The sequence below is a fragment of the Papio anubis genome, chromosome 7 (genome assembly GCF_008728515.1).
Source record: "Papio anubis isolate 15944 chromosome 7, Panubis1.0, whole genome shotgun sequence".
In the NCBI taxonomy this organism is placed as follows: domain Eukaryota; kingdom Metazoa; phylum Chordata; class Mammalia; order Primates; family Cercopithecidae; genus Papio; species Papio anubis.
Window position 1 is genome coordinate 132,118,468 of NC_044982.1, and position 18,980 is coordinate 132,137,447.

An 18,980-nucleotide genomic window follows, 5' to 3' on the forward strand; every position below is an offset into this window, starting at 1 on the left:
CTACCGGTATGAGCCATCTGGCTATTTATAGATGCTTTAGGATTTTCTACACATATAATCATATCATCTGTGAATAATTAAAAGTTTTATTCCTTTAATGCCAATCCTGGCACCTGTCTTTGCTTTTTCTTGCCCTACTGCACTGATTAGTATGTATAATACAAAGATGACTAGAAGTTGTCAGAGCAGGCATCCCTGTCTTCTTTTCAATGTCAGAAGAAAAGTGTTTAACATTTTGCTATTAAGGGTAATATTGCTGTAAATTCTCTTTATCCCTAGTTTGCTACACTCTTTTTTTTTTTTTAAATCATAGAATGATGATTCATATCAATGGGCTTTTTCTAATCATATAATTTTTAATAAAATGAATTACATTTACTGATTTTTTAAAATGTTAAGCCACCTTTGCATTCCTGGAATAAATTAAATTTGGTCAGGATGATTTATCTTTCTTATATAGCACTGGATTTCATATTGACTAATACTTCAGATTACAGGAGTTAAATTCATGAGAGAGATTAGTCTACAGGTTTCTCATAATATCCTCTTCAGGTACTGATCTGATTAAAACAAATTGGGAAGTGCTTCCTCTTTCTCTGTTCTACAGAACTATGTAACACTGGTGTTACTATGTCCTGAATGTTTGGTAAAATTCACATAGCCCTGCAGGTTTATTTGTGGACAAGGTTAAATTACAGATGCAATATCTTTAAAAGTTATAGGAACATTTAGCTATTTCTTCTTGTGCCAATCAGTTTGGTAAAATGTGCTAAGAATTTATCTATTTCATCTACGTTTTCAAATTTATTTTCATAAAATTGTTTGCAATATCCTGCTTTGGTCCATTAAGTGTTTGTATGATCTATAGTGATATCCCATTATCCATTCCAAAAACTGGTTATTTGTGCATTCTCTTTCACTCTATCATTCCTACCAAGGGGTCATCAATTTTATTCACCTTTTTATGGCACAATTCTTGGCTTTATTTATTCTACTCTATGTTTATATTCTAACTCACTCGTTTCTGCTCTTATCTTTATTATTGCCTTCCTCCTACATTCTTCTTGTAATCATTCCAGAAGAGAATTTGCAGTTTGTTTTCTAATAATTCCAGACGGAGTCTTCCTTTCTAATATAGTTATTTCAGATTAAGACCTACCCTTGAGGAACAGCCTTAACTATATGCCAGAAGTTGGTTTCTTTTTTTTTTTTTTTTTTTTTTTTTCAGTTCTATACCATTTTTTACCGTGTGAAAATATATGTAACAAAAATTTGCCATCCTAGCCATTTTTAAATGTACAGCTCAGTGGTGTTAATTACATTCACAGTGATCTGCAATCATCAACACTATTTCCAAAACTTTTTCATTCCCCTCAAAGCGAAATGCTGTGCCTCTTAAACAATAACTCCCCATTCTTCCCTTTCCCTAACCCCTGCTAATTCCTAATATACATTTTGTCTATTTGCCTATTCTAGATATTTCACAGAAGTGGAATTATACAATACTTGTCCTTTTATGTCTGGCTTACTTAGCATAATGTTTTCAAGGTTCACTCACGTTTTAGCATGTATCAGTGCTTCATTATTTTTTTATAACTGAAGGATATTGTATAGGGTATATATGCTGCACTTTGTTTATCTACTTATCTGATAGACATTCAGGTTGTTTCAACATTTTGGCTATTGTAAATAATGCTGCACCAAATGCTTGTATACAAGTATCCATTTAAGTCTCACTATTGAATTTTTTGTATATTTATACCTAAGAGTGGAATTGCTGGCTCATATGGTAATCCTGTGTTTAACTTTTTCCCATAGCACCTCCATCATTTTACATTTCTACCAGCAATTTCTGAGGGTTCCAATTTTTCCACTTTCTTGGCAATACCTATTATTTTCCACTACTTTTATTAAAATTGCCTATTAGATGTGAAAGTTTCTTCTTGTGGTTTTGATTTGCATTCCCTAATGACAAATAATGTTGAGCATATTTTCATGTACTTATCATTCACTGAACATCTTCTTTAGAGAAACGTCTAAGTTCTTTGTCCATTTTTGTACTGGGTTTTTTAAATTATTGAATTGTATGAGTTCTTTATATATTTCAGATATTAAATCCTTGTCAGAGATGCAATTTGTCCTTCTGGCCTAAATGAGTTCTGAGTGAGGTAAAACAGGTGCCTTGTGTTAGGTTTTCAGGTAGCCCCAAGGTAGGTTAGAACAGATATGCCCAACAATTTGTGAATAAGATCCGCTCTGCTCCTCCTGAACCAGGGACCAGGGTCCTGCACTGGGAACAAGGGCTACCTGCCTCTGAGCTAGGAGGGAATGAGGAAAGGGCAAGTGAAGATATCACAAAACTTTCCTACCACTTTTAGGCTTTTTCTTGTTTCAGCATTCACTTGATTGCAGTAAACCTTTGAATGCTGTCCAAAGTTCTTATAAAATTGGTTCGGAGAGTTTCTGCTTGTTTTCTGATGTTTCTGGTGGAGGGATGGGCTGGGAGCTGGGAGCTGCCTACTCTGCTATTTTGCTAATGTCAATCTAATCCTGCCACTTTCACTATGTGGTATTTTCATTATTATTCTGTTAAAAATACTTTCTAATTTCAATTTGGATTATAGACAGTCTCTGACTAATGATGGTTTGACTTTACAATGGTGAGAAAACCATATGCATTCACAGTAGGTTCCTCAATTTACAACGGGGATGCATTCCAATAAACCTGTCATAAATTGGAAATGTAGTTTATTGGGACATGAACCCATTGTACATCAAGGAGCAGCTGTACTTTTTGACCAAAGGGTAATGTAGAAGCACATTTTTAAATACCTAAGGATATAAAGATTGCCAGTTTTTTTTTTAATTGCTTACATCTAGTTTAATTCCACTACAGACAGAGAAAATACTGTGTATAAATGGATTCCTCTGAAAATCTGTTGCTATTTTTATTCTGATACATTTCATCAATTTTGGTAAATGGTTCAAATATGTTTACTATAACTACTAATATAATTGGGTTTCCATTTACAAGCTTGTATCTTCTTTCTACTTGTCCTCCCTGTCCTATGTTCTCTCTTCTCTCCCCTTTTGCTTCTGTGTTGGGGGTTCCCAAGACCACCATCAGGTTAGATGATTCACTAGGAGGATACAGGACTCAGCATATAGTTATACTCAATGGCTATGATTTACTTTAAAGAAAAGATACACAGCAAAATTGGCAAAGGAAAAAGGCACATGGGGTGAAATCCAGCGAAAACTAGGTGGAAAAGGCCTCTACCTGTGGAAACACACAGGACATGCTTAATTCCCCAGCAATGAGTTGTGATGTGTGAAATGTCTGCCAGACAACATTAGAGCTCATCAGAGACTCAGTGCCCAGGGTTCTAATTGGGGGTGGTAACTTAGGCACCCTCTACTTAAAATGTACCAAATCTCAGACTCCCAGAAAGAAAATGGGTATTCAGTATAATCCATATTGTTTTCACAGTTTAGGCACAGTGAGTCACTCTTAGCAGTTAAGTGGTAAGAAACTTCTCAAAAGCCCAGTTTCCAGACACCAGCCAAGGACCAAACTTCCAAGCAGGACTTTCTAAGATAGCAGCTTCAAGCCTGCTATGTCAACTCTTTTTCACATGACTTTTTTGGAATCATCAATTCCAATTATCACGTTTTATTCTCTATTAGTCAGTTATATTTTCTTTTCCAAATTTTTATTACAGATATTACAGCATGTTTGTTTCCAGGAGAATAAATTTATCCATTATTATTTGACAATGCAAGATTCTTGACTTTAACTTCATTTACTTCCTATCTCATTTTTGTCATATTTTTAACTCTTTACATGTTTTAATTCCCAAAAGACACAATGTTTTATACATTCAAATTTCACCTAAATTTACTACACATGTACCTCTTGCAGTTCCAAAATTAAGCTTGGGATCATTTTTCTTCTTCTATCAATACCTAATGAAGAACTGCTAGTATTCCCTTTAATGCAGGACTATTGGTGATCAATCTTCTGTTATTTCTGAGAATAACATTATCAGAAAATGTTATTTTGTGCTCTTTTAATTCATCTCATCTATTTTATGAATTAACAGCTTGATTATCAGTCCAGAACATAATTGTACTGGTATTAGCAAGGTAATGGTAATAGTATTAAGAAGGAAAAATTGTGTCTGTCTTTTCTTTGAAATGGTTTTTGCTGAACTTAAATATAAATGAGATATGAGGTACTTGCTTTTGCTTTCATAACAGTATGTGTTAACTGTGTAATAAAGACATTTAATTAATTGGGCAATTAATTATAACTACTAATTGTTTAGTGCCATAATTTAAAATAGGATTCCTAAAAATAAACAGTAAGTTTCCCAACTCCAGTTAAAAACAGCAGCAAAGTTAAATTATCTTTTAAGTACTTTCTTGGAGTACAAAACCATGTGTTCCAAAATCAATTAACAGGAGTCTTATCATTTCTGAGCTCAAAGAAATATTTTCAAAATAAACTTCAAAGTTTTTTAAATGTGCCATGCATCTAAAAAATTAATTTCTTTTACATTAAAAAAGCTTAATCTTAATATAGGTGATTTTAAATAAATTAGGATACATTTTAAGCACCAGAGCATTTCCCTGAATTTAGACCTGCCAATTTGCACATGAATATACCAATTTGAAATATGGTCCATTTCTGCATGACAGTCAAAATTTTAGTATGGCTTTTGCACAAAATAAAAAAAACTCTTAGCAATTCTGACACTGCTGAGAGGAAGCATACTCTATGTGAAAGAGTACTCAACTGAATGAGTTGGTTTGAAAACATTTTTCACAAGGTATACAATTCTGGGTGATTTGTAAATTTGTTTGTATATACTCAAGCACTTTTTTCCTTTTAGTTTTTGTGGGTACACAGTATATATTTGTGTATATTTATGGGGTACATGAGATGTTTTGAGGTAGGCATGCAATGCATAATCATCACATCATGGAAAACGGGGTATCCATCCCCTCAAGCATTGATCCTTCGTGTTACAAATAATCCAATTATCCTCTTTCAGTTATTTTTAAATGTCCAGTGAAATTATTATTGACTCTAGTCACCCTGTTGTGCTATCAAATACTAGGTCTTACTCGTTCATTCTATTTTTTTCATACCCAGGTAAATCTGCTCTCTCTTAATTTCAACTGTTTCTATTCAGGATTAAGTCATACTTCTTACTGTTGTCTCTTTGGAGGTAATAATCTTTTTTGTTCTGGCTGCTTTTTTAATGATTTTCTATTACTGTTGGATTTTAAAAGTTTTATTAGGATAATTGAAAGTATAGTTTTCATTACTTATAATTTTCTGAAAATTCCTGGCCAGCATCTCTTCAAATAATGCTTCTGTATTACCCTCTTTCACCTCTCTACGAGGACTAAAATTATATTAATACATCTGCTAGAATTTTGTACCATAGTCCATACCTCTTTTAAATTCTCATCTGTATTTTTCTGTCCTTTTGTCTCTCCATGCTTTATTCTGAATATTTTCCAGAACCTTTTCACAGATTATCCCTTAATCTATGTCTATCTAATAAAATCTAATTCTGTATTATTGAAGTAAAACACACACTAAAGTGCACAAATCTTAAGTGTACAGCTTGTAGAATGCTGTTGAACATACTGCCATATGCTTATTGGCCAAGCTCTGCTTCACTTAACTCTCAGCCATTTTTTGGAATCAGCAGAAACCTCTAGAGGAAATGCCACCACAAATGCCAAGCTCACATTCTGGTTTCCTTCCTTTCACAGATCTTAATTTTATGCTTTTCCTAGATGTTTTCTCAGGAGGAACACTTATCTGAATAACCTAATCTGCAATTGCTACAAGTGAAAAGCTCTTCTATTTAATTCTTGTTTTCAGTGAATTAGAGATAAGAAATATTTCATCTTCAGGTGATTAAAAAAAACCATGAGTAACAGCTAATGATGACTGGAGAATTAGGGTCCAAAAAGATAGTTTGAGACTAGAACAATATGCAGATTTTAGCAGTAATTCTAAATTTCTTTTCTAAGGATCAGTAATCTCTTAGAGAATCTGATTAGAGTTGTGGAGCCAGAAAAATGCACATGGATACATTTGCCAAACATATTAATATAATTTAACAAGGTTCAAAAATCCCTGAAGCTCATCCATGGTTCCTGTAATATTCTGTAGACATCCTGCTCAATTAAGATAAAATGTAATAACTATCAAAGTAAATTTCCAATATATTCAATTACATAAGTATATGATTAGCATTTACTTGGCCCTGAGTTTTGATTAACACTGTGACAAGGCTGTTCCTAAAAAGTAATTCGACCTTAGGCAGGATCAAGAAACATTCTAGAATAATGTCCTGTCATCTGGAGTAGCTGGCAGTCTTTCCTCGAGTATTATACAGAAGGGTGGGGACCACTAAGGAACACTAATAATTTAAACTGTAATCAGAGAAGAAACCAGGATGATGAATAAACTTAAAGCCAGGTTATATAAGAAACAACTGAAGGAGCAAGGGATAGTTAACTTATAGAAGAAAACATTTAGTGTGTTCAAATGTATGAAAGGACATCCTAAAGAAGATAGATGCATGAATTTCAGAGAAATTAATTTTAAAACAATAGGGGGGGAAAGATTATTTAACATTAAACTTTTAAAAAGTTCCTACTGCAGTTACTAGAGGTACTGAAACACAGGCTCAAGAGTCATTCCAAAAATACTGTAGGAAATGTATGTAGAGGTATAAAATTAAACTAGTTATTACCTAAGGTTTCTCTTAAGATTAGGAATTCGTTTTTTATAAGAGGTCATTTTAAAATTTATGCATAAAGGAAAGAGCAGGGGGACTGATATTTATTTTTCACTGTAAATATTCGCACTTCCATGAATACAACTTATTTTCTCAAATAAATATTTATAGAACTTAAAGCAATAAGTATTTCCAGGCAAAATATTAACTAAGTGAAAAGATATAAACAAAGAAACTTCACTTTCAGGTGCTAAGAATTACGTAAGAGTTTAAAGATAAAGACTAAATAAATGAAATTTAGAGAAACCAAGATACCTGTTTTCTCTTACTTGTTGCCTCATCTTTTCGTCCTTTAGACTTTCATGTTTTAGTTTTGCCAATTCCATAGCCAGTTTTTCTTCTTGTTTGAGCTGGAGTTCTTTCAATCTCTTGTTTTCTTCTGCCTGAATGAAAAATGTAACTTTGTTGTTTGTGCTCTAGAATCAGATTTTTTTCATCAAGGTTGAATTTGTTTTATAACAGAAAACTAAATTCCTTAAGGCCAACAATTGATGTTTTATTTTAAAATACAAAATGTTGTTTTAATAAAGACTTTTTCAAAAGATTTTATCATGGAAAATTTCAAGTATTGCCAATAGCAAGAAGAATATTAAAGTACACTCTCAGGTACCCACCACCCATGTTTTCAAAAACTGTCAACATTCTGCTAATCTTTTTTCTCTACCTTCCATTTCACTCTTTTTTCCCTTATTCTTTTTCTGCTAGGGTGTTTTAAAACAATCCTAGACATCATGTCATTTACCATGTAAATAATTCAGTACAAATATCTACCTGATCAGAATTTTTTAAAACAATCATGTCATCAACATGTCTAATTAACAATAATTCCTTAATGTCTAATACCATGTCCATATTCAAGCTTCCCCAGTTGTTTCAAGATACTTTTCTAGTTGGTTTGCTCAAATCAAAATCCAAACAAGATCCACATATTGCATCTAATTATTATTTTTCTTAAGTCTCTTATATATTCTGTAACAATCACCTCTCTACATACATTTTTCCCCGAAGCCACTGATTTATTATAGAAATTAGGACATACATCCCGTAGAATGTTCCACATTTTGCATCTGACTGATTGCTTCCCCAGAATATATCACTGAACTTATTTCTCTTTTATATTTCCTGTAAAATGGCAGAAAGATCTTGAGGCTTGATTAAATTCAGTATCTAATGAAAACACATGAAAAGATGTTCAACATCATTAGCCATCAAGAAATGCAAATTAAAATTACAATGAGATATTAGTACGTACCTATTGGAATGGCCAAAACAAAAAACAGTGCCAACCCCAGATGCTGGCATGAAACTATTACTCATATATTGCTGCCTGGGAATGTAAAATGATACAGGCATTCTGAAAATCAGCTTGATAGTTTGATATAAAACTAACATGCAGCTGAGTGCTGTGGCTTACACCTGTAATCCCAGTACTTTGGGAGGCTAAGGCAGGAGGATCCTTAAGGCCAGGAGTTTGAAACCAGCCTGGGCAACGTAGAGAGATGCCGTCTTTACAGAAAATTAGCCAGGTGTGGTGGCACAAATCTGTAGTTCTAGTTACATCAGGAGGTTGAGGTGGGAGGACCACCTCAGACCAGGAGTTCAAGGCTGCAGTAAGCCACGATCACGCCACTGCACTCCAGCTGGGCAACAGAGCAAACCCTGTCTCTTTAAAAAAAAAAAGCCTCCATGCAATTATCATACAACTCAACAATTGTACCTCTTAACCATTTACCCCGGGGAAATGAAAACTTTTTATTTAAAAACCTGTATACAAATGTTTACAGCAGATTTATTCATAATAGCCAATACTGAAAATACTCAAGACATCCTTCATCCTGTGAATGGTCAAATAAACTGTGGTACATCCATACAATGGGATAGTACTCAGCAATAAAAAGAAATGAAGCAATAAAAAAGAATGCAAGCAAAACTTGGATGAATCTCCAGGAATTACGCTAAGTGAAAAAAGCTAATTCCAAAAGATTACATACAGTTTGATGCTATTTATGTAATATTCTTAGTACATGTTATTTTTTAATAATTGAAATATAATTCATATAGCATAAAATTCACCTTTTACAATTCACAATTCAGTGATTTTGTATATTCACAATATTGTGTGTCTGTAACCACTATTTCGTTCCAGATCCTTAAAAGAAATAGACTTTGAAGTTTTGGGTTCACAACAAAATTGAGCAGAAAGTACACAGAGTTCCCATATACTCCCTGTCCCCACACATGCTCAGCCTCCCCTACTATCAACCTCCTCCATTAGACTGGTACATTTGTTACACTCAATAAACCTGTATTTACGTTACTTAAACCTATGCATCATTGTCACCCAAAGTCCATAGTTTACATTAAGGTTCATTCTTGGTGGTACACGTTCTATGGGTTTTGGCAATGCATAATCATATGTATTTACCATAATAGTATTGTACACAATCATTTCACTACCCTAAAAATCCTCTGTGGTCTGTCTATTCAAACCTTCCTCACCTAAAATCCTAAAAAAACAACTTACATTTTTACTGTTTCCGTAGTTTTGCCTTTCCCAGAATGTCACATAGTTGGAATTATACAGAATGGAGCCTTTTTTGGACTGGCTTCTTTCATTAGTAATGTGCACTTAAAATTCCTCCACATCTTTTCATGGCTTCATAGCTCATTTCATTTTGGCACTGAATAATATTCCATTATCTGGATGTATCACAGTTTATCCATTATCTATTGAAGGACATCTTGGTTGCTTCTAAATTTTGACATTTATGAATAATTCTGCTATATATTATAAACATCTGTGCTAACGGCAGCTATAAAGCTGCCATGTTATAAATATATTTTTATAAATGCCATAGATCTATATAGATGATTGTGTGTACGCACAATATATAGCACATCCATGTCTACATTTGTGTGTGGCATAAAATGTCAACACTCCAGAATGTTTACATCACCCCAAAAGAAACCTGTAACCTACTAGCAGTCACTCACTATTCCTCTCACCTTTTCCCCCAATCCCTGTCACCCACTAATCTATTTTTTGTCTCTATGGATTTGCATATTCTGGATATTTCATATAATGAATTCACACAATATGTGGCCTTTTGTATCTGGTTTATTTCAATCAGCATAATGTTTTTAACATGTTGTAGCATGTATCAGTAATTCTTTCCTTTTTATGGCTGTGTAATATTCCGTTGTACAGATGTAACACATTTTGTTTATCCATTTATCAGCTGATTGGCATCTGGGTTGTTTCTACTTTTTGGGCGTTATGAATAATGCTACTATATACACTCATGTATGAGTTTTATGTAGATATATGCCTCCAATTATCTCTCAGGAGTATATTTAGAACCCAGCTACACCACACCTAGATTTCTGACTTGCAGAAACTGAGATAATAAATGGGTGTTGTTTTAAGCTGCTAAGTTTGTGGTAATTTGTTATTTAGCAATTGAAAATTACTACAGCAACTAACGTGTACTCTTCAAAATTGTCAAGGTCATGAAAGACAGGAAAAAGTGAAGAATTCTTACAAACTAGAGGAGACAAAGAATGGAGGAGAAACAATGACTGGCCGGGCACAGTGGCTCATGTCTGTAATCCCAGCACTTTGAGAGGTGGAGGAGGACAGATCATCTCAGGTTGGGAGTTGGAGACCAGCCTGACCAACATGGAGAAACCCCGTCTCTACTAAAAATACAGAATTAGCCGGGCGTGGTGGCGCATGCCTATAATCCCAGCTACTTGGAAGGCTGAGGCAGGAGAATCACTTGAACCCAGGAGGCAGAGGTTGCAGTGAGCCAAGATTGCGCCATTGCACTCCAGCCCGGGCAACAAGAGCACTCTGCCTCAAAAAAATATATATGTGTGTGTGTGTGTGTGTGTGTGTGTGTACATATATATGACTATAGTTTATTCAAGTGCAAAGCTTGAGGATAGCCACTCAGGAAACACAAACTGCAAAATAATGGGTCATTGTTCCAACGTGGGGAAGTTAAGGTTTCACTTATATAGGTAGAGATAGAGAAGCTTAACAGGGTTGCAACATTTTCCATATAAGGTCAGTGTATATATTATAGCAATTTAATTAGTTGCATTCCAAGGAACATTCCATGAGAAAGGGTAATGATCTTGAGGGGTCTTATCTCTGGTGTCTTTCCTAATCATTTACAGAACAAGAATAAGGAGGATTTAATCTGTAATTGGAAAAGCAGAAGTTGTAGCAGCATGCTATGTGACTCAGGACATAGTCATATTCCTCTCAAGGCTAAAAACTAAGGAGACATGACAACTAAATGCAATCTGTGGTCCTCAACTAGCAAAAAAAGACATTAGTGGACAAACTGATGAAATCGGAATAAATCTCATAGTTAACAGTATTCTATCAAAGGTAAATTCTCTATTTTGATAACTTTTTTATGATTTTCATCTATGTAAGATGTTAAGAAGTAGTCAGGTGAAGGGTATATGCAAATTCTCTACACTATTTTTGCAACTCTCCTATAAATCTAAACTTATCTCAAAATAAAAAGTTAAAAATATGCATATTTCCAAGATTGTTCACTGAAAAGACCTGGAAGCAATTATAACCCAAGAATTATGAGTAAACCTAGCACCCAAGTTTTCTTGAAATATTATTTCCACTAAATGATAACAGGGCTTCCTAGCACAATGGCTGATTCCAGGTGTAGGACAAGAAATACAAGAGATAAGCTTTGTATTTGTCCGGGTTCTCTAGAGTGAGTGATTATGAAGGCAGGCAAGTTCTAAGATCTGCAAGGTGAGCTGGCAAGCTGAAGAACTAATGGTTTTGTTCTCATTTGAGTCCTAAAGCCTGAGAACCAGCAGGCTCAAGACCCAGAAAGAGCCAATGTTTTAGTTTCAATTCAATGACAAGAAAAAAAAAAGCAAATGTCCCAGCTGAAAGGCAATCAGGCATGAAGAATTCTGTCTTATTCAAAGGAAGGTCAATCTTTTTGTTCTATTCAGGCCTTCAACTGATCGGATGAGGCCCACCTATATTAGGGAGGGCAATGTGCTTTATACTCAGTTTACAGATTTAAATGCTAATCTCATCCAAAACAACCTACAGAAACACCCAGAATGATGTTTTATCAAATACCTAGAAACCCGAAGGCCCAGTCAAGTTGACACATAAAATTATCAGAAGCCTAGAACATTTTGTTTTGACAGAAAGCAAGGAAGGTATCAAAGATTAAGGAAATATTGTCAAAAGGGCACAGAGGGCTAGGCACAGTGCCTGACACATATAATCAAAGCACTTTGGGAGGCCGAGGCAGGCGGATCACTTGAAGTCAGGAGTTCAAGACCAGCCTGGCCAATATGGTGAAATCCCATCTCTACTAAAAATACAAAAATTAGCCTAGCATGGTAGTGCAGGCCTGTAATCCCAGCTACTTGGGAGGCTGAGGGAGGAGAATCTCTTGAACCCAGAAGGCAGAGGTTGCAGTTAGCCAAGATGGTGCGGCTGCACTCCAGCCTGGAAGACAGATGAAGACTCTGTCTCAAAAAAAAAAAAAAAAAAAAAAAACACAGAGGCAATGTAAAAGGGCATCCAATGGCCAAGGATGAAATAATTTGAGCATCAAAAATAATAAATGCAATTAAGTACATAAATATCTATTAGTCCATAAAGGTATTTTTAAAAAGAGACAAAATCAAAAACTAAAAACAAAATTTTATAAAACAACCACAAGATAGGTAGACACCAATGGAAGAAAATAGGACACCAACTCTTTACTCTGAAAATTAACTGTTTCCTTTTTCAGTAAGAATAAATAACCCTAGTCAATAATACAAGTTCTTTTTCTTTTTCCTTTTTTTTTTTTTTTTTTTTTGTGGGGCAGGGGCAGGGGAACAGGGTGTCTGTCATCCAGGCTGGAGTGCAGTGGCAAGATCATAGCTCACTGCAGCCTTGAACTCCTGGGCTCAAGCGATCCTTCCATCTTGGCCTCCCAAAGTGCTAGAATTATAGGAGTGAGCAGTTGCACTGGCCCGAGGTAACGTTCTTTACAAAGGAATTTCAGCTAATTAAATGTGAAAGGAGTAAAAGAATCAGAAAATCAGTTTTTGTAACCACTAATGAAAGAAAAAATTCTTTTGTGAAACCACAGATGAAAGTTTATGGGAACCTTTACAGTGGAAAAACCAGACTGTCTCCCTAAACCCACTGATCAATACTGGTATCACTAAAAGTGGAACAACCAGACCTCATGTGCTCCCTGTTGTGACACAATGACAAGGACAGCCTCACCTATGGAGTATTCTCACCAAAAAAGGTGGACCGCAATCTAACTGCGTCTTTATGGCTAGGTTCTATTTAGAGGAAATATAACAGATAGGGAAATAAATTAAAGGACCATGAGGAAGCAAACATATATATTCAGAATGTGGGCTACTGGATAAAACAACTGGCTTAGTTTAACAAGCTAAAAACATGAAGTCAAAAAAAAAAAAAAAAGGTGAAGGAGGGGCTGTTTTCAATTAAGAGGGACTTAAACAGACATAACCACCAAATACAGCGTATGAACCTTGCTTGGATCTTGGTTAAAACAAACCAACTGTAAAAGCAGATTTTTGACACAATCACAGAAATGTGTTTATGGAATGGGCGAGATAATAGTATGGTACTCCATATAAGAAAACATCCATATTTTGTTAGATGTATTCTTAAGTATGTAGGAAAGAGTTGGTGTTGATACCTGGGATTTTCTTTCAAATTAAAGAAAAAAATAATAAAAAGAATAGGAAAAATATCCAACCCCTAAGATCTGCTTTCGCAGAGTTAAAAAAAAAAAAAATCGTATCTAAGCTTTTGAATTTGGAACACAGAAGGGTGGATACCATTTTTTAAATTTGCTTTTGTTATTCTCCACAAAATCCTCCAAAATGTTTAACATACAGCAGGTACTCAAAAACTACTGACATAGCAGAATACCTTTCATGTATTTATAAGAATTCACTTCTGTCATGTCTCGATTCTTATTAGTTTCCCTTTTCTACCACCTTAATCCCTTAAAATGTTGAGATATACCAAAGTGTTCATTTTCTACCACTTAATAATGTACACGTTAATTTCAGTAAATTTTTTAAAGGCACCCTTAAACTTTTGTTTTTAGAAATTTATGAAAGGCAACACAATTGTACTTACATGAACAAAACTTGTAGTAATGACTGAGTTCATATTTATGTTAAAAAAAATCTGAGTGCTTATTCTATATCAGGCATTATTCCAAGGGCCTTGCATGTATTAACTCATTATTAAAACAATCCTAAGTAGGAGGTACTATTATTATTCCCCATTTTATAGAAAAAGCATAAAAAAGCAGGCCGGGCGTGGTGGCTCACCCCTATAATCCCAGCACTTTGGGAGGCCGAGGCAGGCGGATCACGAGGTCAGGAGTTTCAGACCAGCCTGGTCAATTATGGTGAAATGCCGTCTCTACTAAAAATTAAAAAATTAGCCAGGCCAGGTGGCAGGCGCTTGTAGTCCCAGCTACTCGGGAGGCTGAGGCAGAAGAATCGCTTAAACCCCGGAGGCGGAGGTTGCAGTGAGCCAAGATCGTGCCACTGCACTGCAACCTGGGTGACAGAGCGATACTCCGTCTCAAAAAAAAAGAAAAAAAAAAAAAAAAAGTAAAAGCAACTTACTCAGGGGTCCGTGGCTAAGGTATAGCAGTAGTAGGATTCAAAGACAGGCCGGCTCCAGAAACCCAGCTCTTTCCGATTACAATGAGCTGAGGCACAATCCGGCATCCCTTACCTGCTGCTGCTGTTTATCTACTCATTTCCAGCATTAGCAGCTCGCTTTCATCATTTCCAAGGTGCAAAATGGAGAAAACAAAATGTAACAATGAATAGAAAAACTTACCTTTTGAATGGCCTCTTCCATATCCAACTCAAATTGTTCATTTTGTAATAATCTGAGAAACTGCTTGCGCTCAACACGGTCATCATTTTCATTCTGCACCATTCGATTCCTGATTTGACTGTTGATGTTTTTTAGCGCTTGGACATGTAATTTCTTGCAGTAGTTTTCATCTACTAATTTCTGATGCCTTTCACTACAGCTCATATTTCTCCTTTTGGAAGCCTACGATGGAAGAAAAAAAGATGCATATTTTGATATTCCAAAATCTAAAAAAATATATTGATATAAACCTTAGTAACAAAGGACACAAAGAGCCTGGCTTCCTTCCTAAATTCAAAGGAGTATACCGAATAAAAAGTAAACGTGGTAGATAAATATGTTCACATATCGATCAAATAGGTATTGCTATTATTTCCTATTTTATGGATGAGACATGAAAAGTAACTTTACCCAAGTTTCTGCAGCTAAAAAATAGCTGTGCTAGGATTAATCGCACCCTACGGACCCATATCTTTACTACCACCCGGGAATTTCTCCTCCCTTCATTCCACCCACCACCACCACCACGACTACCATCACAGGGCCATAAACTGCTGTTCAGAAGCTGCTCAGGTTTTCCTAATATAAGTGTAACAGGTCAACTCGCTGCTGCTATTTATCCATTCGCTTTCTCCTACACCTTTATTTCTACTTATTTCTTCAGAGGTTCTACTGGGCAGATTTAAAGATGTATTTAATATACTATCCGAAAAGAGCCAAAAAGGCTGGAAATCACCGCGAGCGTCCCTTCTAATAGGACCTGAGGCCTCCGAAAGCAAATACAAGTTCCCCAATTAATGCCCAGATTAAGCACTTAAAATCCTTTTTTAGAAGCAAATGAGCGCCAAACTAGACTTAAATCAACAAATAAACAAGTAGTTTCGAGTCCCCCAACTGGCTCACCATCTTGGCTGACGAAAAATATCCCCTCTCGTGGGACCGCGGCCACCACCTCCCGCCGCAAACGCAGCAGCCAGCAGCCCCAAGGAGCGCACCTGGCTGCGAGCGCTCGGGTGTTTACGCGGCGTCCTGGCAACGGTGGAGCTGCCCGCCCTCCGCTCGACCAAGACTGACCCACGCAGGGCGTGGCCTCCCATTGGGCGCGGAAAGATCCAATCGGCATTGAGCTTCTTAGGAACGGGCAGGAGGGCTACTTCTATAGGTCTAAACTAGAAAAGCGGGACGTTCAGATTGTGGCCTGACCCCAAGGACTTTGCAGTGGGCTAGGGAAGCTCGATTTCCCTCCAGCGGCCGAACTGTGGTTTGAGTGGGTTTGGGAGCGAAGATCAGGCCTGTGGAAACTGTGCACAGAGAAATACACAAACTACTGCCTAATACCTGGAGCCAAAGGCAATTTCCACGCATGGAGCATCCTGCACACTAAATGCCTAGTCAGCCAGGCTCTGCTAGGGACGATGACTGGTTTAATCCTCAGCTGTGGGAGTCCAGGTCGCTGTCGCCTTTGCTGGGTTGCGAGGCACTGAGGTAGCATGAGCTTCCAGCAGCCTTCACTTCACACCCTGCAGAAGCTGCTGGTAATTTTTGGGACTAAAATGTATGAGCCATATGAATCTTACTCTGCTATGTGGTCCAGGTACTAAGAGAGAGCACGTTACATGATGGCAGGATGTTGATCTGGTTCATTTCATAGGCAGGTTAGACACTAAAGTCCATTTTAAATGGGAGAGTTTAAGAACGATAATGGATCAGAGAAATTAGATACTGATTTTAGAAATGATACATTCAGAGAAATCTTGTCAACACTAAAATATTTTTAAAAGGCGATTAGTGGTATAACTTTGTGTTATTCTAATTTGAAGTCTATCTTCTGTAGCAATATGTCTGCTTAAAGATTAATAACAAATAGGACTTCCAGTTTCAGTGCTGACGTGTAAAAGCTTGGAAGTTGTCACCCCATCCTTACAACCAGAAAAAAAACAACTAAAAATCAGCGACTTCTCTTGGCTCCATCATACAACTGAGGTCGCTCCTCTCTCTGTCCTTTGGTCATTTATCACGTGGTTGCATATCTATGTTGTCACTGCTACTCCACTCATTGCCATCACTGTTTGAGAGGAATGGAGAGAAGGCGTAAACCTGCCCCCTGGGTGTTCTGTGTAAATTGATCTGGAATGGAGCAAAGCAGGCAGCCTGCTATAAATTTCTCTTCTTAGCATATCCATCTCCGCAAGGGGTTGGGCCCTCTATAGAAGGGATAGAAGTCAGGCATGGGTTCAGGGTTGAACAGGGTATAACACATTCAATAGCGTGTCAATAGAATGTGGGTTTTAATTTGTTAATTCCTAATAGTGAAATAGTGACATTGCAAAGTATTTCAGCAAACATGTATGTTTTTTGTTTGCTTCTCGAATTGAGGACTTTTGTTTCTAAAGGGAACTTCAGTTATAATTCCTCATTTCCAGTATACCCTTGGATATGGTAGAAGGATTCATATAATTTAATAGGTAATCTGTGAAAAAGATTTTTGGCCAGAATATTGACCTAAATCCAAGACAAATTTAATCAATTGTAACAATTAGCTGATTTTAACCTGTAAAAACATTAGCCTAACAATTATTACATTTTTAATAGACTTTGCTCTTTTTTCGAAGCAGTTTTAGATTTACAGAAAAATTTACAGAATACAGAGAATTCCCCATCTCACCTCTCCTCCCCACCACACCCATACAATTTCCCCTACTTTTAGCATTACACATTAGTGTAGTACATTTGTTACACTTGACGAACCAATATTAATATGATTAAGTTCATAATCTACATTAGGGTTCACTTTTTGTTTTGTATAGGTCTATGAGGATTTGCTTTGTTTTGTTTTCTGAGATGGAGTCTGACTCTGTCACCCAGTCTGGAGTGCAGTGGCATGATCTCGGCTCACTGAAACCTCCGCCCTCCAGGTTCAAGTGATTCTCCTGCCTCAGCCTCCCAAGTAGCTGAGACTACAGGCGAATTTTTGTATTTTTAGTACAGACGGATTTTCGCCAGTTTGGCCAGGCTGGTCTTGAACTCCTGATCTCAAGTGATACGCCCACCTTGGCCTCCCAAAGTGCTGGGAGTATAGGCATGAGCCACTGCTCCCAGGCGAGTTTTGAGAAATACATCATGTCATGTATCTGGCCAGGAGTGGTGGCTTGCACCTGTAATCCTAGTTACTTGGGAGACTGAGGCAAGAAGATTGCTTGAGGTCAGAAAATTGAGACATATTGTCATGTATCTATCATTACAGTATCATACAGAATAGTTTTATTGCCTAAAAGGTCGCTGTGTTTTACCTATTCATTTCTCCCTCACTCCTTCCTCACAAACCCCTGGAAACCACTAATCTTTCTATTGTTTCTATAGATTTGCCTTTTCCAGAATGCCATATCATTGGAATCATACAGTACGTAGCCTTTTCAGACAGGCATCTTTCCCTTAGCAACAATCATTTAAAGGTTCCTGCAAATCTTTATGTGACTTGATAGCTCATTTATTTTTATCACTACATAACATTCCATTGCATGTCATTATTAAAAAACAATTATTACATTTAAATATTGTTTCTAGTACTAAATTATTACTATCATAAATGATACTTCATTGTTAAGGGAGGATTTATGCCTTCCCAACATTACAAGGAAGTCTTCTTGTTCATTTCCCTCTAGAAAATAGCTTTTTACCTACAGGTCTAGACTGAAAGGTCTAGAGTACTGAGGGGAAGGAACTTTTCCTTATAATAAATGATGAATTATACTGATTAATGTCCCCCAATAGTTACAACATAACGGGGTTGAAGTTAACAGTTACTGATCTGAAATAAAGCATGTTAATAGATGTGCACTGTTACATGTAACTATACAGTAAAAATTATTTACAAAATGGTATTGCTTTATAAAATAAAGCAATTAGAACAAAACAATTTTTCTTTCGTTCAGAAAAATGCTCAAATCTAATCTAATTTGCTGCAGCTGGACACCACCTGCAGATGACTGTTGAAGTACTCTGAACATCACACACTTATCTTTTAAATATTGATAATGCCATTCTTCATTTTCTCGACATGAAATCCCAGAGGGAACAATTATGCTAATAAACCTTAATGATTCTTGCAAATAAATGATCAAACCAAATTGCTGCTGTTGATTTATATTAATGGATGCCTTTAGGATGAGATTTGCCAGTATGGTGCTGCCTCTTGAATCTCAATTCATCTTATT

At 36.3% G+C, this 18,980-nt stretch overlaps 1 protein-coding gene across 1 annotated transcript in view; it reads right to left on the minus strand.

The window, feature by feature from the left end:
• LOC116275967 (meiosis-specific nuclear structural protein 1) overlaps positions 1–15,828 on the minus strand; it is a 33,796-nt gene extending 17,968 nt beyond the window's left edge. The window contains exons 1-3 of the mRNA XM_031669295.1: positions 15,670–15,828; positions 14,728–14,949; positions 7,083–7,210 (exon numbers count right to left, since the gene is read on the minus strand). Of these exons, the coding sequence (XP_031525155.1) occupies positions 7,083–7,210; positions 14,728–14,949; positions 15,670–15,672 (353 nt within the window). The 5' untranslated portion in view covers positions 15,673–15,828. The remainder of the gene's footprint in view (positions 1–7,082; positions 7,211–14,727; positions 14,950–15,669) is intronic.
• Positions 15,829–18,980: the final 3,152 nt, after the last annotated feature.